The sequence below is a fragment of the Dicentrarchus labrax genome, unplaced genomic scaffold (assembly GCF_905237075.1).
Source record: "Dicentrarchus labrax unplaced genomic scaffold, dlabrax2021, whole genome shotgun sequence".
Classification (NCBI taxonomy): domain Eukaryota; kingdom Metazoa; phylum Chordata; class Actinopteri; family Moronidae; genus Dicentrarchus; species Dicentrarchus labrax.
Genome location: NW_026136721.1, coordinates 3276759 through 3304393, shown reverse-complemented (window position 1 = coordinate 3304393; position 27635 = coordinate 3276759). Strand labels below are relative to the sequence as shown.

General features: G+C 42.7%; 1 protein-coding gene across 4 annotated transcripts in view; it reads right to left on the bottom strand.

Annotated features, from left to right (window-relative positions):
- usp34 (ubiquitin specific peptidase 34) overlaps window positions 1–27635 on the bottom strand; it is a 53516-nt gene that overhangs the window by 23002 nt on the left and 2879 nt on the right. For all 4 annotated transcript variants that reach the window (XM_051385045.1, XM_051385048.1, XM_051385046.1 and 1 more), the window contains exons 2-27: window positions 23109–23199; window positions 21138–21684; window positions 20742–20792; window positions 17097–17246; window positions 16646–16713; window positions 12563–12755; window positions 11611–11672; window positions 11044–11125; window positions 10627–10719; window positions 9916–10041; window positions 9686–9815; window positions 8545–8675; window positions 7546–8264; window positions 6183–6397; window positions 5935–6053; window positions 5162–5289; window positions 4802–4891; window positions 4496–4591; window positions 4173–4255; window positions 2415–2569; window positions 1948–2061; window positions 1456–1555; window positions 1112–1274; window positions 901–1027; window positions 334–484; window positions 119–219 (exon numbers count right to left, since the gene is read on the bottom strand). In XM_051385045.1, coding sequence (XP_051241005.1) covers window positions 119–219; window positions 334–484; window positions 901–1027; window positions 1112–1274; window positions 1456–1555; window positions 1948–2061; window positions 2415–2569; window positions 4173–4255; window positions 4496–4591; window positions 4802–4891; window positions 5162–5289; window positions 5935–6053; window positions 6183–6397; window positions 7546–8264; window positions 8545–8675; window positions 9686–9815; window positions 9916–10041; window positions 10627–10719; window positions 11044–11125; window positions 11611–11672; window positions 12563–12755; window positions 16646–16713; window positions 17097–17246; window positions 20742–20792; window positions 21138–21684; window positions 23109–23199 — 4085 coding nt within the window. The remainder of the gene's footprint in view (window positions 1–118; window positions 220–333; window positions 485–900; window positions 1028–1111; window positions 1275–1455; window positions 1556–1947; window positions 2062–2414; window positions 2570–4172; window positions 4256–4495; window positions 4592–4801; window positions 4892–5161; window positions 5290–5934; window positions 6054–6182; window positions 6398–7545; window positions 8265–8544; window positions 8676–9685; window positions 9816–9915; window positions 10042–10626; window positions 10720–11043; window positions 11126–11610; window positions 11673–12562; window positions 12756–16645; window positions 16714–17096; window positions 17247–20741; window positions 20793–21137; window positions 21685–23108; window positions 23200–27635) is intronic.

Here is a 27635-nt window from a genome sequence, read left to right as displayed (position 1 = left end):
GACAGTAAAACCTTTGGGGGGTTTTTTTGGACAAAAAGGAATCCCCAACCAAACTGTGCCGTCTGGTTGGTAATCTTTTAGATATTGACAGACACAAGGAATGGAACCAGGCATTCACCTGCATGTCTTTGAAGCCCAGCTCATGCAGAGTCTTCTCGTCGTAGTCTGTGGTCAGCTCGTGGCCGGAGGAGATCATCCTGACTGGTCCCATCAAACCACCTGCAGCAGCAGAGACAGAATTCACACACAAGCTCACAAAAACCAGCTTCAAACAAACTGCTGACAGTTATCTGTAAGTAAACAATAACGAGGGGAGAGTCAGCGTGAGCCGACCTGGGAAGTCTCCTGGCTGCCGGCCGCTCTGGCCGAACTCCTGCAGCTGAGCCTGCTGGTTCATCTGCTCCTTCTGCAGGTTCTCGTACCAGTGGGTGACCTCAGCTCGCAGGTCTGCTACCTGGTCGCTGGGGTACATCTCAATCGTCATCTGCAAAGACACACAGCATACATGAGGGCTTTTCACCACAATTTGTTCTGGGCCCTGCAGGTGTGAGGCCGGGATGCTTTAAGGAAGATTAAGGTTACATAATCACATGAATGATTGGATAATAATAAATGGAGGCTGTGGTTTTAGAATTGCACTCACAATGATTTTCATCACATACAAAAGATGAAAGATGACTATTTTTCCTCTAATTATGTTGATGACTCTCATGAACAAATAAGAACACAATATACGATTCTAACTTCTGATGTGAGACCAGTTGTATTTTGTTTGAAATATATTCCTTACCCTATTCCAATCAGTGAGTAAATGTGTAATTTCAGACACCTCTAAAAAGCCCTTTAGGTCAGAGCTGCAACTCATTGGTGGCTTTGTCGTGTCAAATGTAAATTTGTCACCTTGTCAGGAAGGCCGGCGGGCTGACAGACGATCCTGAGCGGCAGAGACTGTTTGTCGCTCAGAGCCTTCAGGTGGCTGCTGATCCCCGTCCCCTCGATCTGCCACTGCCGCAGGTGGTACGCAAACCTGACAGGGACAGGAAACAATGTGTCGTTGAGATGTGTTTAAGTACAGTCGGCATTTACATGAAAGTTCCTGGGTGTTGTGTACCTGCGTCGGAAGGCCTCCAGGTGTGTTTTGAGCATGAGCAACCCCCTCTCGATGCTGGTCAGGCTGGAGAGGGCGTCCTTCTCCAGGTTGGCTGAAGCCATCAGCAGACTCTCCATACACTTCCTGATGAACTCCTGCTCCTTCTCCAGGCCCGTCTTACCAGCTGGAGACACGACAAGACACACAAAGACAGGAGGCAGAATTAAAAAAAGTCCATGTCACTTTGACATTAAAAATAGTTTTGTGCTCTAAGAGTGAGTCTGTAAAAACACTGAATATATGAAAGTCAATATATTTGCATTAAAGGTCTGCACACTGTGTGTAAATGATGGAGGTAAACTAACCGTTGATGTAGTAGGAGTTGATGTACTGGATGGCGGCGCGGCTGATATCGGCAGACTGAGCTCTCAGAGCGATCCCCCACAGCTGGTCCATCCCACACAGCTGGAAACACACAGGCTGTGAGTTAACTGTCTGTCTACTCTGATTTCACTAAAGCTAATATGAGAACTTGTAACATGTCAGTGTAGCTCTCAAATAATCCGATTGTCTACATACTGGACTGAGAAAAGCACTTGGACCGGTGCATAATCTACGTAGAAAAGGTCGATTACAGCTCAAGAATTCACTACATTGGTATCAGCATCAGTCTCAAAAATCCTGCAGGCTCTAATAAAGTTATTGAAGGTTTGCCAGTTTAAAAACACTCAATGCCCTGGCTTCTGCTCTGTAATACAAACTGCTCTCATAATAAAGTATAATAATAAAAAAAAGGTCTGCCAGTTAAATGTATTTATTATTTTTCCAGGAAGCGTGGGAACTCTGAGTTTGCTTACCTCACAGCTGGAGGCGTTGTCCAGAGCACTGGTGGCGAGGCGGGCCAAGTTACAGAGGTGCTGAAAGAGGTTGAGGCCCGTCATGCTGATAGTCTCTGGCTTCAGCTGGGGCATCTGGACACACACACACACACACACACACACACACACACACACACACACACGACACACACACGGACACACACACGGACACACACACACACACACACACACACACGGACACACACGGACACACACGGACACACACGGACACACACACACACACACACAGTGTAACATTAACACACAAACACACACAAACCAACCAACATCAGCACACACAGTTCATTGTTCTGGTCTCTGCTAGAGTGCTCCAGGTAGTATATCCAGCTTTCTGAAACCAGGTTAGGGTGTCTAACATATCCAGGATACTCCAACTCAAAAACCTGATCCTAGCTTGTCCCAAGATATTCCTCCTTGTCCCTTACCTTCTCCAGGAACAGATGTTTGTAGGTCTCCATGCCCATAGCATGCTGGTCCTTGCTGCGGACCTGATTGAGGAACCAGTGCAGCGCGTCGTCGTAGCACTCGACGTCCTCCACCAGGCAGTGCCACAGGATGTCCACCTGCTCCAGACTCAGCCCTGAGAGACGGAAACACAGGAGCAAAATTACACACAGGAGCTCAATCAAACAGGAAGACAGACTCACTCCACCTCTTCGATATTTAATACAACACAGACAGGTGTTTTTTTTAAGGGGACTTTTAACTTGTCTGTCAAGATGCAAGAATCTTGAATCTTGACAGACAAATGAAAAGTCCCCTTAAAAACACCACTTTGTTTTCCACTTTAAAATCAAGGAAAAATCACTCTACCACACTACAACCATAAGCTGCTACATTAAAAGTGACTTCTGCCTGATTTTAAGGAGTTCACAAGTAAAATAGGTTGGGAATCACTGTTTTACTTATGCAAGAATATTTCTAATCAAGGGTCTCTTTGTGTGTAATTCAGTGGGGATCTGTTACTACATTGAAAGTTTATGACATTTTCAATTTTACACAAAGACTCAGAGAGACTGAAAACAAAGAAAGGAGGAAACACAAAATGTTAATATTGGGTTTCTATACCAGTAAACAGGTAAATATGTGACAGTGTACTACTGTACAGGCACACATCCGTTTAATTCCCTGATGTTCCAGACTTAAACTCGCCAAGTTCCACGAGGAAATACTGACTTCGGTTCTGAGACTTTACCATCAGTGTGTCAGGAACCGGCTCCAGACAAAAACAAGAGATCACGCAGATATTTATGGGTGGGCGATCAAACCGGCTAAATCTGGTAAAATACTACTAGAAACAAGTTATATTTTCTCCTCATCAGTGTTACATCATTTTCTGTCACACAGAGACAACGGGAACATTGTTCTCAGTGGGGCAGCTCGGGTTGCATAATGTGGTCTATTTTAGCATCGTTCCCCAAAGACACAGAGAGAAAACACTCATTCATTTCCAAACTAGTGCTTCTCTTAGGAAAATACAGCTGGGTTGGCAACGCCAAGCCAAACAACTGCAGACCTGTTTTATGTACATTTAAGTCGATTCACTAAAAATAACATCCACTTTAAACTGCTGCTGGATGTTTTTCAAAGCAACTTGAACTATTTTGAGTTGTCAGTGTGATTTTTTTTTAACTCTCTTTCACTACAACATGAGACTTAAAATGTACTTGGCCGTGTTCTTGAGAGCAACAATTATAATAATAATTATTATCATTATAAGCTAAACAAGGACATTTCAGGCTGGACCGCAGCCCTGTAAGTCCCTGACTGACTGCATGAGTGATGAAGTTACACCATTGGTCGGTCGACTGTTGGAGTTTCCCCATTGGCTGTTGCTCTTTCAAAATGAATAGCTGCTTACAGTCCTCAGTTACACCCTCAGGAGCACATTGGCCATACACAGTGCAGACATATAGGTTTAGATCTTGTTGTGTCTGTAATATTCTGTTGTATTGGTTCTCAAATTGTTTTCATTCATTTCAAAACTTTGACACATAAACCTGATACCCACTGTGTGACTTCATGTAACAAGATATAGGTTTTGAATTAACTGAACCTTTAATGTTAAAAGTCATAACCATATAAAAAGTTTGCATAAAGTTATAGTGTGAACCTATCGATACGTCAACCATTGGTTTGTGAAGCCTCAAGATTAAAAAAAAAAAAAAGAAGCAGATTCTTACTGAAGTGGTCTGGAGATCCCAGTGTGGAGAAGACGCAGGTGAGGAACTGCAGACGGACTTGGACCTCCGCACTGTGGCTGTACCTGCAACAACACATCAAAGGGAGACACGTCAGTATTACTATTACTGATCTTACTGAAATCCATAACGTTCAATTTAAAATGTGTTGCTCCTGTCACATGGGTGGTGATGGTCATAACATCAGGATACATTCCTCACAGCAATTTAACTTCACCTCGGTTCGGGTTTAACTGTGATTCTTTTGGAGCGACATGTAAGTATTGGTGTCACTGTTGAACCGGGAGAGTGTGTGACGGACTCACAGTGCAAACTTGTGCCGGTGTTCCCGGACCTCCTGGATGTAGTGCTGCAGGTTGTCGAAGAACAGCTTCATCATGTGCAGCTCCTTCTCAGCCCACCTGACGGACCCGACAAGCAACAGTCAGTAACACTCGTGAAATAAGATGGTTTAGGAGCTTCTTCAAACTGGCAATATAAAGTTTAGTAGGTCTGCTGTAAACAACAGAGGTTCAATATACAGCTTGAAGCACAGCAGCTGCTAAACACATTAATCTGAACTTGGTTGCTATGATACAAAAACAAGAAATGATGTAGGAAATGTTACTTACATGGTGATCCAGTGGGTGTCGTAGCTGGAGCCAAATTGCTGAAAAGTGCCAAAAAGTTTGGGTAACAGGCGCAAGGAAACCACAACAGACCTGCAGGTAGATGAAGAGATAGGAGTTAATAACTAGTCAAAATTCCATGTTTAGTTTATTTCACCCTTATTTTTTACTCTGTTTGACTTTATATTTGCAGATTGGATCATGAAATGTGTTATTTATGCTCGAAGGCTGAAGAAGAATGAATCTCCTCCTGCATGTTCAACACAATTAAATCACAGTGTTGTTCAGCTTTCAGACATTCCTCCTATGAGTGGAAACCCTGGATGGAATCAGACCGGTTGTTCTGGCGGGGGTCCGCCGTACCTGTGGTGGGCTAAGTTGTCAAGGCAACCCTCGATGAAGCGCATTCGGATCTGTCTGTCAGTGAACCAACAGACGAGTGAACACAACAGCTTTTCTGCTTCATTGATCAGACCCTCGGACAGATGAATCTGAAAACACACACAGAAATTAAACGTGAGATCACACTGAGGCTGAACTGCAGCCTTTCTCCTCTGATGGACTCCTTAAAAAGGCCTTTTATTTTGTTCATGTTGCTTCTGAGATGAGAGACACTTTGATCATTTTAATGAATCTTGATGAACAAACTCAATAATTAATATTGTGTACAAGCATTTAAATATTCTGTTCTGTAAAAGTTAAACTTTGACTTTTTAATGTCTAATAAAATTTTTTTTCTTTTATTTATTTTATCGCTTTATTTTGTTTTATATTATTATTTTATTGTATGTGTAACTTTTAGCATTCTTACTTTATGATGTCTACTTTCACATATTGTATTTTGTAAAGCACTTAAAAATGGTTTTGGGGGGGGTTTAAAAAAAAATGTTTTTTATTGTTCAATTTCATATTCTATTTTTCGAATACAGCTTAAATCCATGTTTAGCCAACAGTTAGAATACACAACAGGGCCTCCCCCCATAACAAAACCCCAAAAAAAAAAAACCACCCTGTTAAAGTTTATAGACTGTTATTTTATTTTATGTGTAAATTTTTTGTTGTTGTTAAAGTACAGTCTGCTAACATGTGAAATTAAGAACACTGAGATATGTTCATAAAGAGAAGAGACGTCATACCGCGTCCTCGTCCTGGACCAGGTCCCACAGCAGCGTGTTGCCCTTCTTACAAACGTTGTCTAGGTTGATGTCAGTCACAGCGTGGCTGCTGGAGTACTGGTGCTTATGGACAGCCGGACCTGCAGAGATTACAGCGCACACGACTTAGAATTAATGATTGAACACAACAACTAATAGTGGAAACAACCGGTCATATAGGTCAGAATATTCACATTTCGGAACTTTTTAAGGCCTTGAGTGCGGCTCACCTTGCACCAGGTGCTCGTGGTAGATGGAGGCCAGGTTGGGGAGGTGCTGCTGGAGGTGTGAGCTGAGCTCAGCATGGGAGTTGATCTGGACCAGCTCCTCCTCACAGCCCGACTCCTCGCCGTCGAAGTCGGCCATGTTCTTCTCCGACTTGGCACTGACCTGGGAGCTGCTGCAGCTCACATCGTCGGCGCTGAGCATGTCCTCCACCATGGGACTGAAGCAGGAGGAAGAGGAGGACGGGGAGGGTTTTAGAAAAGGAGGCAGAGAGGCAGATTGATCAACCAGCTCTATCACAATGTGAACATCACAGCTGCCTTTTTTAAACAGAAAGGCAACATTAGAAACCGACTGCTAGATAGAACACATTCATGTTCCCCAGAGGAAACACTATCTCAAAGCCAAATGTCAGCTCTGCACATAATATATCTCATAATCTAACTGACAGATTGTGATGACATTTCCCGAGCACATTCGAGCGCCCCCAGATGATTAACTACTTCGCTCAGTTCTTGTCCATTAAATCATAGTTCTCCTTAATTCAACCTGAGAGCAACCTGTGATGAAAAAGTTTCAAGCGAAATAAAAGTGATTGATTTTAAACTCAATAACTGCCAATGCCTTCTTTTGAAACACAAAGTGTGTTGTTTTTTTACCCAGATTTTCTGGTATTTTCTTGCTACCTGCTGCACATTAGTGGAATAAACCTCTGTATTCTGTGATTCCACTGATCATGTGTAGTCATGTGTAGTACTCAGTAAAACAACCAGTATCTTGTTCAACATTTACGATGAGCGCCGCAGCCTCCAACTGTCCTCTGGCCAAGACTTTAGACAGTTGGTGTGCTGATACTACCCCTGCATCGGACATCAGGGTGAAAATAAAGAAATAATCCAATGCTATCTATCAGCCTAAACTAGGACGTAAAGGCTTAACTAAACTTTGAGCAGCGAGCTGTAAAGAGAGAAGACACAGATGAGGAGTATGTGTAATGTAAGTGAGACCTGTCAGCGTCGCTGTCGTCACGTCGGCTGTCTGAAGTTATTTTAAGCTCGAGGAAGAAAAAACAGCTGAGTGCAGTTTGTGTATTAATGCAATTTATTTAAATATTGTTCTGAATGTTTGAACCAATCAAAGATGCAGCTAAAAGGTTCCAAGTGAGTTTCACAGTACGGGGTTTTATAGAAGGTAAACAAAGTGCATTCATTCAAATGTATTATTAAGAGTTTAGTTGTTTATCAGAGGGGAATCAGATTGGTATCGGCAGATATTCGAGGTCGCAGTATCGGACAGCAGAGAGCGGTGTTGAGTAGGGATGGAACGAATGTATTGAGTATGGAGCCATCCCTAGAGTGGTGGCCTTACCCTTCATGATGGTGGTGGTGATGATGGTGATGGTGGTGGTGCTGTGGGCCAATGAAGCGCCGGCAGTTGAAGAGCTCACTGCCCATGGCCTCCCCCAGGAAGTCCCCGGGCCGCGGCAGGCACGGAGGTTCCTGAGGCCCCTGGACCATCTGTGAGGGGCCGATGTCTGAGGGCTGCTGCTGGGGCTCCGTCCCATCGGGCCGAGTGGAGGACGACGCAGAACACGAGTCCAACATCCTCATCCGGCCCTCCAGTGACGTTGATGCTGCCGTAACCATGACAGCAGAAGTCTCTGGGTTGAAGGGGAGAACCTTGGGCTTGGCCCCGCCCCCTGAACCACTGGGCCCCGCTCCCTGGCTCGACCCCTCGCCGAGCGCCTCCCCCGCCTTCCTCTTCCTCGACTCCGTCTGCTCCCTGGGCTCCTTCTGCTGCCCGCCTTCGGCAGCCGACCGGTTCCCCTCGTCTTCGTCCTCCTCATCGTCGTCATCGTCCTCCTCGTCGTCTTCCTCTTCATCGTCCTCCTCCTCCTCCTTTAAGGCCTCGCTGTCCGCCATGTCGTCTGAGTGCATCTCGCTGCCGGGGCTCCCGGCTGATTGGCTGGCTCGGCTGGATGCGGCTTCGTTGCTGGAGGCCTCGCTGCGGCCGCTACTGCTGCCGGGCCCGCTGCTGCCTTCCTCCACGCTGTTGGCCGTCTCATCAGAGCTGCCCTGCATCGACTCCTGAACAAACAGCCACAACAAACCATTATTATATTATATTATATTATATTATAAGTCTTCAGCGTGACAGTCAGTCAGAGGTCAGAGCTCCGGTTTAAATATCTGAAATGTCTTAAGGCATCTTATGGAGGTTTGTGCCCTCCAGCCTGCAACATGATATCAAAATCTAACATAATCCAGCCAGCAAGATTATTACAATACCAGCAGCAGCCCTGGTTTAAATGATTTATTCTCCATCAAGCATTTTAAATAAACAAAATACACTTTAAACTGCGTGTACCTCTGTGTCAGACAGCCTCTGCTGGCTCCTCTTGCTGCCGGTCATCATCTGGTCGTCCATCTCCATGTCGCTGCCTCCGCTGTGCTGCGTGTCGCTGTTGTCACTGCTGTCCGGACTGGCGGCTGGTGAACCTGAGACCAGACAAGTAGACAGACGGAGAACTTCCTGTGAGAAGGAATTCAAACCTGCCACACAAACATTCACAGTTGACACCCGCAGTAGTGGCGCAGAGGCCAGAGCAGGAAGGATGCACGCCGTCTGTGAAGCCTCATCTGTTGCTTCGACACTGCGTCTATTTAAGGAGGAGTCGCTGCCACTCTCACAGGCTGCAAGTGCACTCATGGAGTGACTCAATCAAGTAAATGTACAATTCTGAGAAACTTTACTTGAGTATTTTCCTGTTCTGCTACTTTATACTTCTACTCCACCACATTTCAGACAGAAATTTTTTACTTTTTACTCAGAATTTGGATTTATTTGATCATTTAAGGCAGATTCAGTTTAATAATACAAAATATGACCAACAAATAAATTAATTAATTATATATATATATATATATATATATATATATATATATATATATATATATATAATATATATATATATATATTTATTTTAAGATAAGAAAAGGCTTTATTAATCACCACATAGAAAATCACAACCTACCCAGAAGTATAAACCTAACCTAACCCTAACCACCTTTATCAGCTGCAACATTAAAGTGATAATCACATTAATGAATTAATAATTACAATCCAGTAATTCCTGATTTTTAATCAAAGGATTCAAGGTTATTTTATTGTCAACATACGGATGTATTACAAAATTCTGATATATTTCCCTTTATCCTACTTGTAAAAGAAATACAAATTGATTAATAACTCATAATATATAATATACTATACATTATTCTGAAATGGGACATTCTGCAGAAGACTTTTTGTACTGAAGTATCTTGAATGTAATCTAGTAATCTTGAATGCAGGATTTACAGAGTATTTCTGCACTGTGGTATTTTGGTACTTTTAATTTAAGGAAAGATCTGAATATTTCTTCCACCACTGCCGATGTGTCAAGAGAAAATAAAAACTAATGTTGCTGCAGAGACATTTTAAATATTACACACAAACCCAGACTGACCTTTTTTGTTGCCCATGGGGATGTTGGTGTTGAGCAGGGAGGCGAAGGAGCTCTGTTTGGAGAGCTGGGCTTTGGCTGCCAGGGCGTTGTTCCACAGAGCCTTGATCAGCATGGAGGCCAGGTACAACGTCTGAGGAGCGAGGGAGGCACACAAGCGTTTAGCAACACCTTAAAATACAATCACAGTGGGTTGTTTTAAGTTAATATTGAGGCTGTGTGCGAACGTGTACCTGCTCGGTGTGTGCGCTGGGGTGCAGGCCTGACACCAGGTTGAGGACGTGGCGGAGAGGCACTGGGTCCAGGTTTTTGATGAGTGAAGGGAAAAGGTCGTGGATGTAACGGCTACAGTGTTTCAGCTAAAATATAAACAAAAAGTCGGATTCATTATTTCAGATTTGGACAGCAGAAAACGTAACTTTAAATATGGTCTATATATAATATTTTAAAATTAATAATAAATAATGAACTTAATATGGGTAAAAGCAACATATTAAAAATATTATCATTAATTCAGCTGTACTCTAATCAACAATCTAACCAACTGCAAAGCAGTGATACATTTATCCACACTAACTAGTAACTATATTAATAATGTATTTATTGTTTCATTCGGAGAGAAAACTAAATTGTTTACTGATTAACAAATCATATACTTATATATTCTCATAAAAACATCCAGAAATGTACAAAAAACAAGCTATTTCGACTGAGAAGTGTGTTTATAGGACACATCTACAATTAAAATGTTCACACCGACATGATCTATTAATCTATTAATAATTGTTAAAAAAGACAAAATATCATAACTCCAAATAAAGCAACGCAGCCAAAACTGTGGATACCCCCTGCAGAGCCCTTCGTGCTGTTCCACAGAGTCACGAACAGGTTAATGGAGTGGAATAAAGCCGTGTACAGTCAGGTGTAAATCTAGGCCGTATTACCTGAGCTGCTGCCCAAATACAGTCCACATGCTGCGTGCTGAGTCGGCCCTCTGCAGCCAAGAAGTTCAGGATCACTTGGCACTGTTTAATGATCTGGAAAACACACACACACACACACACACACACACACACACACACACACACACACACACACACACACACACACACACACACACACACACACACACACACACACACACACAGACACACACAGACACACTCTCTTAAGACCAGCAGCGCTTGGAGAAAATAAATTGACCTCCTTAAATGAAGAAACTGGAGGACAAATTTTAAGAAAACGCACTCCATTTTAACACAATGCAACTCAAACATGTATGACATATAGTTACAAAACGCAACACAACATCTTTGAATACATCTGCCGTCAGTTCACGTGACTGGATCAAAAGGTCTCACCTCAATGTGCAAATTTGGTCCGAATATGTGCTCCACCACATTGTTGTGGATCAGCCAATCAGCTAGCTCCTTCGCTATGGACCTGGAGGGCCGGAGCAAAAACAGAAAGGTTAATAACACACACAGTAATCGCAGCTCAGTATGAAAAGCAGAAAACTTCCACTCATCATTTAGTAGGCTGTGTGTGCTGTGACATGGTGCTTAGTGACTGTATATAGAGAGGTGACTTTCCCTTCTTCTTTGGTTATTTCGTCACACTACATTCACATTTAACATGTTTAAATACGAGTGTGTAACTGGACAAGGTAGTTTTTGGAGAAAACAGCACAAGTTGTAAATTATATTATGCAACAGATGAGAAAATGAACACCGTCTTTCATAAATGACTAAAAATACAACTGACAGGTCTGAAGACTGTTGCACGGTTAGTATTGGGGATATCAATAAAATGCCATTATATCATCAATTAATGAATTAAAGTACACCATTTTACTTTTATAATAGACACCATGGCTCTTTGATGGACGCCTTTGTGCATAGGCATCGGATCTCTTTAAACTAACTTACGTTTCTGTGTCGGACACCAGTGACTCGTTGTTGCAGACGTCATTGAAGGTGTGTAGTTGGTTCTGAGGAAACAGGGACACACATATTCCATGAGGAGTGAATTAACAGTACATCATACATGCTTGTATATTTCCCATCAGTGCCATAGCAAAAGCTTCTAATTAAAAGAAAGTAATTATCAACGTTTCCTGGGAAATACAGACCGATCCAGACTTCAAAACTGTGTCTGGGGTCTTTATTGGAAGTCAGATTAATCAAATGGAGCACTAGTCTTCTTAAGATACAGGTCCAGAGTCATTACAGTGATACAGAACCAGAATCCAATCACAGAGGTCTCTCTTAGGTTGGTTGCTGAAGCCAGTGGTTCTGAACCTGGGGGTTGAGACTCCTACTAGGGGATGCCAAAACTTTACAGGGGGTTCGTGACACCTTCTTGGTTTTAAAGTGTGCTCGAAAACTTTAAAAATCTACACAGTAGATCTATATCTCAGCATCTGGTTCACTTCAAGAAAAGTAAAAGTATATTGTCTAATAGAACAATGGTTAAGCGTCAGGGACAAGAAAACACTGAATTTGTCAAAAAAGAAGTTTGTTATTAAGTCTGTATGATTGTTTAAACTAATTAAAAATTACATAAACACAGACAGTTGTATAAAAAGTTCCCTAATCAGGAAATAATCTGCTCAGAATTCATCCAAATCTCTGTTTTTTTACAAACTTCCTGCAGTTACTGAGTTCACTGTTTGGGTTCAGTGTACAGTTTTTAATATAATATGAAATATCCATAAAATATGTCACTGAGTCAGTTTACTAAATGATAGAAAAAGGGTCCCTTAAGGAAAAGGGTTGGGAACCAGTGGCGTAGGCGCTACTGTGACGAGCTCCTCGTAGACCACCTGTTAAAATCAGCCTGACCCGGTTTGAGTGGAGTCCTGTTGGGAGTGTGACTCACTGTGATTTGGCTGAGTCCTGCCAGCCTCATGGTGAGCGTGGGGGACATAAAGTATTTGAAGGCGAGGTCCAGGCTCTCCTTGTCGAAGCACAGCGCGCTGTCCAGCGGCTCCTTCACCGTGCTCCACATCAGGTCGGCCATGTTGCGCGCCGCGCTCTGCCGCAGCTCCTGGTCCGACAGCTTACACAGATACCTGCAGGCCGCATCCAAAATGTGATGAGCTCACTTGTTAAAAGGAATTATCTGCTGAGTAACATTTTACATTTCGTGCTTCAATTCCGTGAGTTAAACCAGCTGCTCTCTCTTCTAAAGTTTGGACAGAATGAAGCCGATTAAAGGTTGACGGATGATTGGCTTTTCCAATGCGGTTTTAACTAACTTTCTATCAGAATTAAGAAGTTATGAATGTTATAAAGATGTTAAATAATCTGTAGAATCTGCAGAGCACTCAGGGATGTTTCTGGTGGAGCGATGCCCGCTGAGCCCCGTTAATCAGCTCCAGTGACGAGTGAATTTTAAATCCTTAATTACAGCCTAAGCCTATCTGCGAGCTATGTAAAAGATGTGTGCCAGTGAAGGACATGCAGACCACTAATTTATTTGCACACATTATAAAAACGTCTCCCTTTCAAAAGCTGATGTGTCAAGTGCCAATAATTGTATTAAAAGGACTGCACTACCCATAATGCTCTGGGAGCAGAAGAGGAAGAGGCAATGTTTTGAACGTATTTAGCGTTAGCTCTTGTTGTTAGCAGACCAAGTTCAGTAGCTCCGTTAAGTGTGCACCAGTTTCTTCATTCAGGATGTCGTGTAGGGCTGCACACTGAATTCAAATATTATCAAAATTGCAAATGTGCAATGCTTTTTTCAATGAAAATGAAATTTGTGATGCATAAATGATCATTCCCACACTAATCTAATATCAAAATATCTGTCAAAATCATCGCAATATGCTGTTTTTACCATATCGTGCAGTCCTAATCTCATCTTATCATTTTGAAAGTTAGACTAAGTTAAAACACAAGATGTTGATTCGAAAATAAAGTTTGAAAAATAGAACCGATCACCCAAACCTAACGCAGGGTTTCAATTTCATCCTCTCCCAACGAGAGGAGGATGAATGAGGTGTTGTCCTATAGATATGGTTCTCTATCTAATGTTCTCACTGCTTCCATTTTAACACCGGCAGGAAAAACTCCACCAGGAAGAATCATCATGCCGAGACACACCCCAGCGGTGATAACAGACTAAATCATCTCAATTCACACAGAGTTTGTCCTGATATTAACGCGACCTGACAGCCCCAAGCCTTTACATTTCCACTCTCACATTAAATTTTTTTGTCTTTGAATCCAAACATTTAAATTACTGTGCCGCTACCCTTGAGATTAATTTTTAATCACGTTCATTTTCCAGCCCTGTGCAGGCGTACTTTGAGATATCTGATCAACGGCGGAGTGCTGCTGACTCATCCAGTCTTCACTCCGAGCTGGGATAGTCAGGTTTGTGGTTTTCAGATCTTTTCTGATGAGTTTGGGAGGCTACAGTTGCTGCTGAAGGGATTTTTGTTTTGCTGATCAATCTGATTTCAACTGCAAATACCTAAACTGGACTGAAGCACGAAAACGGTGCCAAAATCTATTTTTGAGGGAGGGGGGGAAAGTTACGTGAAATTAAATTTTGAACTGTCTGGTTTTATTGAACTAGAGCCCGGAAAAAAATAAATCCCAAATCTGTTTTGATTATGATTTATACTTACTGATATTGCCAGTAAACATTCAACATGAAAATCAACCCACAAAGCTAAACGGACGAGACAGCAGAAGGAAAGTAGAGATAGACGTTGTAGTCAACAACAAATTGAACATAAGAACATAAAGAGATCATCAATAAAGAGTTCATTTATCAAAACGTGTAGCCACAGCAGGCTAGTAAAGGAGACTTGTGTCTAATTGGGACCCTGCTTTTTCAGAATGTGTTACTAAATAAAATATAAGGTTATTCCGGTTTTAATGTCATTTAGTGTATCCCAATTATTTCGGCCAAGATAATTGTGACATATAGATGTCGTATCGTCCCCTTGAGTTCGGCAGCTGGTAAAAAATGTCAAGTACCAAAAACTTTTTGTATGGCTGCTTGTGCGTGCCGACCACATTTAAGTGATTCATTAAGTTTCATAGTTTCCATGGCCTATTAGGTTCAGAGTCAGTCACAGCCCATGGGTCCTTGCTAAGTCTGTTCAAGTGAGTATGAACTTTTACAGCGTCACCATTTCTTATTATTTGGTGTTTTATGGCTTCCTGTACAGCTTTACTCAGCTATGAATCACGCTGATAGAGGTAATCCCTGATCTTGATAGACTAAGAAAATGTGCTCGTGTATCATACGCCGCTGGTGTGTTGCTGCCCTTTTGAGTCTCCTAGCTGTTAGAGCTGATGAAGAATCTCCTCCTCCTCCTCAATGCAGGTAACATTGGCTGTTGAATCTTTTAAAATCTGAACTGTGGGCTGGATGGATACTGTAAGGGGAGTGTGTGTTTTAATAAAACCAGAGAATGACCCTTTAATTGTTATTCTTATTATAATAATGCTTTCATTGGACCGGAGAGAGTCTCTGCTCAGTGAGACAGAAGAGTCTGCGAGGCAGCGGAGCATCAGCCCGCCCGAGTCACGTGACTGGCCCTGCTAGCGCTCTGCCTCCTCTAGGGTCATGTGAGGAGAGGTTCGCTGGGTGCCTGGCAACTGTTGCCATGGTGACGGAAGCTCTTCCTAGCAACACAAGTGTGGCACTTTGGTATTTGGCGGGTGGGGGGGGGAGCACGAATGAGCGAGGTGCACTGACTGACTGAGTGAGAGAGACGGAGACAGAGAGCTCTGAGTCGAACACGTTTTGGCTTCGTCACTTCAAATGGAAGCAACACACCTAGACACGGTTGTTCAAAGCGTATAAAGGTCCAATAAGTACGTAATTAATGTGGAAGATTGAGAAGGTTACTGAGACAGAGCTCGCAGTCTTGTGCAGACTTTTTGGTTTGCGCCGATCTGAAGCAAAGAGTCGCCACCGATCCTCTGCAGAAGCTCCAATTCTTCCAGCCTGGTTGGGGCGGAGGAGCTGCTGGATGCTGACAGGGAAGCAAGGTGTTCAACAAAATGGCAGCTACTCAGTCATACAAACCAGGGAACTCAGACAGGCCCTGCAGCAGAATGCAGAAGCTCAGAAAATGCTCTCCTTATCTGCCTCACTGGGTCTTAATAATAATAATATACTGTTCCTCCTCCTCCTCCTCCTCCTCCTCCATGTGTTTGCTTATGATCTGTTGATGACTTGGTCCCTCGGACTGATTGTTCTCTGTGTGTATGTCTAGGTACTGTATATAAGCGCAGGGTAATTATCATTTGTTGCATGAAATAGAGTTCATATTGTCCAATCGTGGCTACTCGAGATTGCAGACATACACTCCGATCGCCAGGTGTGACGGGAGTGAGAGAGCGACGTCACAGCCAATAAAAAGCTGCCGACGTCAGGAAACGTTACAGGTTACAACTATAAACCAGCAGAAAAGTGACAATGACCAACATTTTGCAACATAAAAACTTAACTACACTGTCCGGACTAGGACAAGGCATGATGGGAAAAGGGGGCTGCTGCCTGGGGAGAGTCTGTGGGATTACAAACTAGTGAGCAGCTCACACAGGTTGATAAATATTTTTATTCAGGGTTTTTCTATTAGACGGGAAACGTGACAAAAAACCTGACTTGAAGCGAAAGTAAACGCTGCAGGGTGCGGTTAGCTTTGGTGAGCAGGCGTATGAAGACTGTGTGTCAGATCCATGGAAAAGAAAAGGCAAATTGATTTGATTCTTATTAAAACAAATTAGCTCTGATATTTCATTAAAAACTGCCTTATTGTTGGCGTAGGAAAACCATCCGTTGATATAAGCTCAGACAGCCAGTTGGCACAGGCTTAGTATGAAATGACTGATTAAAGAAACTCAGCATATGTGTCGACAGCGTGCATATAACTGAATATCAGCAAACAGATTCATCAGGAACAAAAGGAGTTCACCACCGTGTGTCACTCACCGTATTACATAGGTGCGGAACGGTATGATGTGCTGCATGACCGCAGGAATGTGCAACCATATTCGGATCTGCGGACAGGACCAAAGACACAACGCACAGAATTTAACCACACAAACACAGCAGGTGATCTACATTTGTTGTCATGTTTTTGTCAGTTTATGAGGCACGCTGAGCTCAAACTAAAGCAGTCCAGCCTGTTTTTACCAATGACGATGAGGTTAGATATTAGAAACACTGTATTCACTATAATGTAAAGCAATTTCAATAAAAACTGAACTATAAGACTAATGAAGGGAGGATTTACTGTAGGACTGTTGTATTAGACTGCATTAGTCTTAGCTAGGTGTATCTAATAAACTGGCCTTCAAATCCACCTCAAAACTCTCAACAAATGTCTAAAGCTTTCATTTCGTGGCTTTTAAAAATGACGTCTCCGGGTTTGTGGACTCACATTGGAGACGATGGTGATGAAGGCGTGGGCGATGGGGAAGGGGAGGCTCTCTGGAGTGCCCGACTCGAAGCACTCCTTCATCAGGGAGAGGCCGTGCTTCCCGCAGAACAGACACACGTAACGCAGCAGATGCAGAGGCACCTCCACGTCCTGGTCAATGAGGGGGAGACAACGTCAGATACATCTTATCACACACACACACCGAGTCCAGGCTCACTCTTTACATCGGTGGCACTGGTACAGCAAGCACGTTGGCAATTTCTCAAGACATTGCGTAAATGGGTGTAAACAGGAATGAAGGTGCAGATAAATGTTTTTCTTTATTCACAGCACACACACACACAACAGGAACTCTCTATAGCCGATTGGTTGTAACAAATGTCCGTTTTACATTCGAAGCCATCTATTGCGGATTAATCACTAATGGGTGGCCTCCAGTGACCTGGAGGAGGGAGAGCCCCGTTAGTAGAGGACAGAGACGGAGAACTATTCGGTACAACCATATAGAATATTCCCTGTATGTATTTTTATCAGATCTGCTAAATTTCAGGTGTGTGCGAAACCAAAACTCAGCCTGGATTTCGGTCCTGTCACAGCCTGGAGTCGTAAAGCCATGATGCAGTATCAGAAACTCAGCCTTCATTATACTGCCAGAATGGTTTTCTATGGATGATTTGACATTGTAATTGAACATGTCAACACCTGGTCAGTTTATTTCTATTCAGCAGTTTGGTTTCTTCACTTTATTTCCTCACTTAAAGTCCCCTTTCACTCAAAACCAGTGTTTCTTCTTGTTGCTACAGTGTGATGTTTGAATGATGTTTGAATGACGTCTGTGCAGAGTTCATCTGCTGAGAGTTACTCTGAGCCACAACAACCTAATACGAGTGTGATGCAGATTTGAAGCCCAGACACTGAGAATGGGCTTTACAGTGAAGTAGGAGACATCTTGTGTCGAGCATTATTTGCATATTTATAGATTCCGTCATTTTTAATGAGGTTTTTAATTATTTTAATGTGGAAATTATACTTTTTTTGTGTGTGGAAACACCACATCAGTCATGTCTAGAGAGGATCTTTAAACAACAAGTGTTTTGTAAAGTGTGGCATAGTGCCAATGTTGGGGCACTCTAAAACACAATGTAAAAATCAATGTATTTCATGTACGTTGAATATTTTGACCAGTAAAAACAGTGAAAAGCTATGATAATAGAAGACCCGCTCAACCCACCCCCCACCCCATTTCTATACAGCCTGTTCTTAAATCCCTCCCCAAGCCTCCACCCTGGTGCTTAATGAAACTTTTATTACAGTGAGAAGGTAAAAGCCACCGAGCTAGCACATTATCTGGGGACACATTACCGCTCTCTGGGGGACAGTGAATTCATCTGCAGGAAACCAAACCACATCCAATAAACGCCAACTCGCCTAGCACAGCTCTTTTTTTTCTATTTTCACCAGTACGCAAGGCTCTAACCCCAATCTCCAAGCTAAGTATAAAACTAAAAACTATAATATACACAGAGGCTCATTTAACACGGGACACAAGCACTGCATTCCTTTTCCAAAACACTGTTATTAAACTGATTCTGATCTCTTTAAGATTTTCATCTGGGAACACAAAGAGCAGCGTCAGGAGCACAGACCAATGAAAGCCTGTTACCATGGACTTCACGAGGCTCGGCACACTGTAATAATGTGGGCGTAGATTTGACAAAACAAACCCAAAGAGGGCAGGAAATGTGGACAATACTTAGCTAAACAGAGAACTGCACTCAATTCGAAAAACTCAACACACCGCCTGACGTGAACCAGAACTATGAGAACAGGCCTTCCTGATAGAAACACTCTGTGAGTCATAACTGAACACATGAACCGTCTTCACCTGACATAAACAGAGTCATTATTTTATTCGGTTTTATTTTCTTATCTACCCCGTGTGACAGCGGCTGCCTGTGTTAATAACAGTAATCTATGAAGTCTACTAGTGACACACGCCTCTGTTTTTTGGTACGTCATCTTCTGCTTTTCATTTGCAGGCCCACACTGATCACATGTTGTATGAGGAAATGTACTGTTCTACAGGTGACTCACACCTACATTAAATGTGCCTCAAGGATATTATAGCTAGCTAATACTGAACAAAACACTAAAACTTGGTATGAAAAATATTTTTTGTTAACTTGAAAACAAATTAAAACTAAAAAAACAATATTGTGCACATATATATATATATATATATATATATATATAGGAAATGTCTTTAGTTTGAGTCTGGTCAGTAAGCACGAGGAGGACTGGGTGAATGTTTGTTTGATTGTGAGTCAAGGTTTTTTTTATTGTAATGCCAATTCTGAACTTCTTAAATCGAGCTCCAGATATTAGCTATATCCAATATTATAATAACAAAAAATTCAAATAATACTGAAACTAAAGTAAATAAACAAGAAAAACTAAACTGAAACAAACTCACTCACTCTGGAAACTAAAGTAAACTGATTCTGTGAATCTTTTCCCTGTTTCTGGGAGATTTTCCGTCCCATGTGAAGCCATTTAGTACGCTGATATCAAAAACAAAAGTAGTCCACAGGACAGAATAAATCCAAGCTGGGCCACTCGACACAGAGCACATCGTAGCAACATGAAACCTCACATCAGACAACGGTTATATTTGGATACTCAGCTGCCCGGGTATCAGGTTTCTGATCTCAAGTCAGGAGACAGTAAGAACCTCAACCGTGAGAGGAAATGCAAAGAACAGCATTGGAAACGACCGTCAGTAGACAGACAGTGCTCACAACACGCTGGAGTAGAGCTGCAATCATAGTTAACAGAACTGTTCAATGAATCTGTTGATTTCTGAGTTATTGAGACAAGAAAAAGTGTTTTTGATTGAATATTTTCTTTGTTTTTAGTCCTGTGTGACAGCAAACTATTCTCCCCACCGCTGACGAAGATGATGACTTTAAGAAATGTGAGACCAATCACAGGAGGTGACTCAGTGAAAACTGTTAGAGGAAGTGAACTAACATTACAGTCCAGGCTGATGATGTGGCACTTTATTTATTTATTTTCCTGTTATTCTGTCCCTCACATGCATGTGCGCCGTGACCTCAGACAGCTGCCAGAGAAGATGCGACCAATAAACCTCTTCAGCGGTCATGTGACACTTTTTTGGCACATGACGGGCCCCCTGATGTCCTCGACTCTTAACAGCAATTCCCAACATGCCTCCAGCTTGCATCTAGTTTTCATCATCGCCCTTTCTCCCCCCCCCGGCTCCTTCTCTGGATGCAGCACAGCTGTCGGGTTTGGGCACGGAGCTTGTTCGTGCAGCTTCCCAATAAAACAGCTTCAGGACGGAATAAATGACAGAAACACAACCAGCACGAGGACACGAGGGCAGGAACTACTCTGGCGTTTAGAGCATTTAGTAGAGAGTGCTTCTCAGAGCAATCAGGAGCTTCACTGACACGAATGAGGAAGTGTGTTTTTGCAGCAGCGACGGGATTGTCTGAACTCGCCTTAAGGCAACATGTTCTTGAGGGATTATTTCCTGCTGCAGGTGTCAGGTGATTGACAGGAAGCAGTGTAACTGAAGGCAGCAGTCAACCCGGTGAAATAAGGATAAGGTAGATTGCTTACGTTCATGTCGCAGAAGGAGCCGAGGATGTTGCTTTCGTGAGCAGATATGTCCTGGAGAACAGAAACAGATAAGCCAGGGTTTTAGAGGATATGCACTCAAAAGGAAAAATCTCAATCTTTCTAAAACTGGGAAATTACAAGGCTTGTTTTTAATGCTGAGTTCTGTTTAGTTAATGATGTTTCTGAATTACAGGCCACTGTTCACAGTCAGAGGATGTTAAAAGGAGCTTGAACAGAGAAGAATGGGGTTTGGTATTGTGGCATTTACACTACAGAGCCTGTTTTCATCAGAGAACATCTGAGCTGATCTATCTGATTGATAACGGCCTTTTGAGGCGGGTACTGAAAACAGATTTTATTCTTTAAACACAGACACACAGTTGGACTTGTCCTCACCTCTATAGTGGGGTGTGTGTTGTGTTTGTAGGCTGTGTAGAGAGGGAACTGGATCTGGAAGATCTTGGCGGCACACAACAGCAGTTTCTCCCTCTCCTCTGTGCTCCAGGAGCTGAACGGGTCCTGGCTGTCACCGTTTCCTCCGATACCACCATCACCACCCCCAGACCCACTGCCGCCCTCCCCGGGCCCCAGCGCTTCCATCTGCGCTTCACACGGCTGGTTGGCCCCCTGACCCTGGGTCTTATTCTGGTTCAGGTCGGGGGCGTCGGCGTCCTCTTCGGCAGAGTCTCTCTCCACATTCACGGGTTCGTCCTCCCCAGGTGAGGACGGCTGGGCGAGGGCCCCGGGTGCAGCCTCGCCCCCACTCCAATCGGACCCCACCCCATCAGTCCCAGACACGCCTCCTTTATGAGTGTGGTCCTGGACGCTGCAGAGGCGGTCTCTCAGGCTGCTGATCTGAGCGATGACCAGGTTGATGAGGGCGTAGACCAGCTGGTTGAAGACCTCCAGGTGCTTGTACTCCTTGAAGCAGCAGAGACATTGTCTGAAGACACAGGAGAAGAAACAGGAAGTGTTAAAGACTCAATAAACACGGCTGCAGATCATCTTTCTCAAACCAACTCACTTCAGGAGAACTTACTGAGTGTTACTGGAATCCAGGAGCGACAAATGACAACAATACTTTCAGTATTTCTATAGAACCGGTGCTATTTGTGACGCTTTTCTTACTTTTCAATACAATACAGTTCAGTTCAACAGTTAAAAGAACTCACTGAAAATCTGACATGTAAACAGTTGAAGTCACACTGGAAGCTTGAATGAATGAATGAAGTACTATAAAAGTTAAAGGGTTAGTTCCCCCTTCAGCAAACAAACTAACGATGGCGGCAACGGCAGACCAGCTCCCTGTTCTGTGAGGTAAAATTACTGTTTTTGTCAATGGAGTCTGGTGGCTTTGAAAAGAGCGATATAACAGCTGTTTCTGTTTCTGGTTCAGCAGAATCTGTCTGGAGCTGCGACACATATCTGTAATGCTAATTTGTCTTTTCTTTTTTCGGGGTTTGGAATCCATAGTTAGCTTAGCAAGGCAGACGCACATTTTTATAACTGGAAGTCGATTTTAAAATATTATATCTCCATTCAAGATTCTTGTCACGTCCTGGAAAGAGAGCTGAGTGCGTGTGAGTACACAGATGTTTTGCCACGTCTCAGTGTAGCTCTTACCCGTCACTTAAGTCAAAGTACAGGACGGGTCACCAGCAATTTCCTCTTACTTTCCGCAAAAGATGGAAGCATTACACACTTACAAATAACACACAGCAGGGCCCACGGAAAGGACTGCTTCTTGGCAACTTTTAAACAAATGAGTCAGCAGATTTTGAAGGTTTTAGGTCTCAAGCCTCCTTCATACACCAAGCATGAAGACATTCCAGCTGGATGAATAAAAAACAGGCACACACCAAACTAAAATGAGAGTCATCATTACTCAGACCCTTCCTGTCGTCTCATGGCCTCCACTCGCAGAGCAGATTGGAGTCTAAAAATGTGTTTTTTATATATTCCTTGTAATATTTATTCATCCAAATGAAGGTTGTCAATGGACTGAATGCCTTGCTCGAAGGTAGCTGGTCTACAGTTGCTAAAATGGGCATAATGAGTGATTCATGTCTACTGAGCAGATTATCCCAGCTGGTAAAAATCCAGCATGACTGGAGTATATTTCCAGAATTTCCTCACTACTTTACATCACTGTTAACATGGTTTTCAGCTCGTCTGAAATAAAATTTTTGAAAGATATGGTCGACAGAATTTACAGGTAACGCAAAGAGCCGCTCGTTACAGTTCAGAGGAACCTTAAACTTTGAGCACAGAGGATCAAGGAGAGCGAGGGGCAGACCTTGCTTTTCTTTCAGCCACATTATTTTAAACTTTATCTGCTGACTCGTGTTAGAGGAAGCAGCCACTGACCTCTGCGTCCAGGAGCTGATGTAGCCCAGCACTCGCAGGGCATGTTCCTTCTTCAGCTGGAAGCCTCCTTCACTGCTGTCTGCATCCGATACTGAGGAGAGAGCAGAGAGGACAGACTGTTACAGGACAGACAGATACACGGACTTAACACCACCAACGAACTGCCGGTTGGTTTTTATAGCTGTTACTTTCAGGTAACCACACTCACGTCAAAGTTACAACAGTTAACATCTATTTGTCAAGTACTCAATTCAATTCAAACTTCATTTCAGACTCACAAAAGGCAAATAGAAAACAAAAAAGTATTCACCCTAAATAAAAGTTCCACTGTTGACAAAAACGTCTCGTTCTGTTTTGTTTGTTTGTTTTATACGACAACGTATTAGGGCCATACTAAATAAATACAATTACGAGAATAAAGTCATGTTACCAGAATAAAGTCGTAATATTACAAGAATAAAGTCGTAATATTACCAGAATAAGGTCGTAATAATACGAGAATAATGTACAAAAGAAGAAACTTCTTCCAAGTCCGTGTGGTTCTTTCTTCGAAATAGACACAGTCGTTTGCATAATTCTAAAGTCCTGATACTGATAATAATTTGATGCTGATGAGCCAAAAGATTAAGTATTTCATTATTTGTGAAACTGATAGCAAAGTATAACTTCACAAGATGCTCAGCATTCCTCTTTTAATGCAGCGGGAAGACGGCTCTTTCTTGTAAGAGTTCTCATAAAATTACTACTTTATTCTCGTAATATTACAACTTTTTCTCCTAATTTCCCAGAAAAATAAATACAATTTCTTCTCTTAGTCTGGCCCTAATACTCGGTCGTAGTTATACATGTTGTGCAAAAAGAAAAAGTATAGAAATGTTTTATAGTCTAATTTTGACCCTTTAACTTAATTCCAAGCTACCTTTTTGGCTTTATTTGTGCTTTGACTTACAATTACTTATCATAATTTCATTTCCAGTGAAGAATACATTTACTTTTACCGTTAAATATATTGTTCAACTGTTTATCTGCCATTATCTAAATAACAGCACCTGCCATTGAAAAACCCATATCTGTCGAGTTAAAGGGGTACCCCAGGGAACCCACATGGTTTTAAGAAGTCAAAAGGGAGACATTTAAAAATGAATGAAAACCAAAGCAGCAGAGGACAAGATATCCAGACTTCAAGTCCAAAGTCTGAGTTTCCAAATAGAGCGAGTGAAAAAAAGCAGTTTCTCCAAGGGGATGAATAAAGTAGTTCTTCTTTGTCGTTATCAATTTGTCACCTCTGACCCCGAACTGAGACACTCGAGGGATGTCACTAGAGCCCTACAGAGTTTTAACAGGATGAGCAGCACTTCCTACGACAGGCACACTGACCTGTAGTTGTCCAATTAGGCGTTGAAAAGAGAATATCCTGGAGATTGTGTGGGTCACATAAATGCTGATCATCCTCATGTTTTTCTGGTTATGTGAAATGATCTTTTATACCTTTAACCCTTAGAGATTATTTCAGGTTATGAAACTCCAGTGAGACATTGTACAGGGTTCCCACTCCTTTAAACAAATCATTTTCTTTCCCGGACATTTTCCAGGAGTTCTTCGTGACACTACAGGACAGCCCTCGCTCACAAACCGTCATATAAGCGGCAGTTTCGGGGTAAACTGACTACTTTAATTTAGCCGCATCCTGAAAGCAACAGTTAAAATTAAGTAGAATTTATATTATTTGACAGAAATATCATCTTGGTCAAAAGATCACTGTGAGTCTGTTCCACTTTACAGCTGGTAAACTCACTCTTAGGACATTTCCAGGTGTTTCCATGCCTGCAAAACTAGTCTTTATATTTCCAGCTTTTCCTGGAAACCCTGATTGTATCTTGGATTAAAGATAATGTTATGTGAAGTGACCTGTGGCTCTGGGAAATATTAATCTACTACAACTAAGCTTTCTTAAACAAGGGATGGATATCGTAAGAGAGGAATACGGGTGGAATACTTCTCAGAAAATGGGGAAAACATGGATCAATCGAGGACACTCCGTCATATCGGATACAAATTCAGTAGACCGAGAAATGTATGCCCCACTTAGTTCCCATGGTTTGTTGATGGTGAGTAAAATACACTCAGATTGACGAAAAGAAAAGAGAATGTCAGATGTTTACCCTAAAATATTGCTAATGATGATCAGATGGGCTCTAATGTGGAGGCTGCCTAGTACAAAGACATTAAATATTGGCAGCAGACGTCAGCAGCTTCAGTCTAAAGTTACGGTTATTGTATTGGGCCTTCAATAGATCCACATCAGTCACACCCCGTTCAGAGGAATCAAGTGTCTCCGCTGAATTGCTGACCTGAATCTGGCAGCAAAGACAGACAGAAACACAAAAAAACAGCAACAATAGTACCCACACAACCATCTTGGCCGTGCGAGCGGTAACTTTCACTCACTGAAACTGCACCAGAACCCTTTGAGCTCTACGTGTGAACAGAAGCTCCTCTGAGGGCTTCAGAACCGTCGGTGGTGTTCTGGGATGCTGCCCCGGCAGATCTGGCCTGCAGCCGTGCAGCCGTTTCACTGCTTTGATGCCGTTTTGTCTGGGAACGGGCTCACAGGAGCCAACATTACACCCAGTTTATGGCAGCTCACCATGAATATAAAGAGGAGGAGGACACCTGCACTGTGTGATCACACTCCTTCGGCTCGGCGAGCGACTAGAACGCTCAGCCAGACTGGAGGCGTTTAAACGCTCCAGCTGCAACACTAAAAGCAGTACAGTTCAACCAAAATGTGTTTCTGAAAGGCGACAGCGGTTGACGGCATATTGAGGAGGTGGCAGAAGATCTGAAACACTCAGAATGACAGAATCTGTAATTATAAAGACGCTCTTTTCTGTGAATGGCACTGAGCTCGTGCTGTAGTTCACTGGAGAAGCAGAGCGGGACGTCAGTGGACATTAAGGTCTGAGGGTGTAATGTTTCATCCATTACTGACCCAGGGGTTCCCAACCAGGGGTTCAACAAGGGTTCACAGTGGGTTCGACGAGGCCTTCTCGATTTTTATGGGTGAAAACGTTAAAAATATACACAGTAGTCGGCCTACATCTCCTTCATTTCTGCTACATTCAGAGCCTTCACTCTCTGCTAAACAGCCCCGTCCTGCATTAGAAAGTACGCAGTAACAAACAACCAAAGAGCGAACAGAACAATCAGAAGAAAACACTGAATTTGTCAGAAGCCTATTAAAGTCTGTGTGACTGTTGCTTGTACAAAGTGTTCCTAACAATATCAGTAAAACACATCTCTGATGCAGAATTCACAGGAAATATAATCTGCTCAGAATTCATTCAGATCGCTGGTTTTACGCAAACTTCCTGCAGTTATTGTGTTCACTGTTTGGGTTCATTGTTCCGTTTATCAGCTGTTCTATACTGTTGTATTGAATATAATATAAAATATCCATAAAATACGTCACTTAGTTTACTCAATGATAGAAAAGGGCTCGTTTAAGGGAAAAGGTTGGGAACCAGTGTCTCAGACACTGTGTGTGCAGACTGTGACATTAAAATAGGGACATTATATTTGATAAATACATAACCCAACCTGAGCCCAAAGCTTAATGCAACAGAACCACCTGAACCTGAAACTTTGTGGGGACCTGTCAGGTTACAGCTGGGTAGCGAGCTGAAGTGTTGTCATTAGTGGATCAGAATAAGACAGCCCACTGTTATTATTATCACTATTCATAACCATTTTATGTCTCAATAATCTATTAGGAAATGTCAAACAAGTACAAGTCTTTCACAACCTCCCAGAGCCCAAGGTGATATCTTCAAATTGTTTTCTTTGTCTGACACACAAAGACAACACACAGGAAAACAGAAAAGCAGCAAATCCTCGCATTTTTGGAAAGCACGTGGCTCAGCCCGGTGTTAGGAAACCCCGGCTGAACACAGCTCCCTGTTGTAAAAGGGGATTCTGCCTCTTCCACGCACACATAAACACATGCTGCTGCAGCAAAATCTGAGGTCACAGGTCACCTGCAGACAGAACACATGGAGCTGCCAGTCTTGTAGACAGAGCTGTCACAGCTGACAGCACCCCGCTGTGGGACCCCCGTCAGAGACCCTCCACAACACCACTTTGTATCAGTGAAGTCGTGAAGGCCCAACGGGTCTCGTTCCAGTTCCCACCGGGTTTCACCAGTTTATAGCTGAACTGGTGAAAAAGCACATCAGCAGCAGATTATCTGTCCTGTAACTTGAGTGGGAATCGGAGCGGCGTTGCCTCTGAAAGCTGGAACTGAATGCTTGATCAGACTGTTCAATCGAATCAAAGAACTTCTGACAGTATTATTCTTCTCAGGCAAAGGTCCTGTATGTCTGCTTGTGTCTAGACAACATAGAATAGTTGAGAATATTGAGTTTTATAGAGAATAACATAAGAAAAATAGAGATATGATGATTGATTATTGCCTGCTTCTCATGGCAGAGACCAATAAGATAACTCACATTTTTATATTTTAAAGTT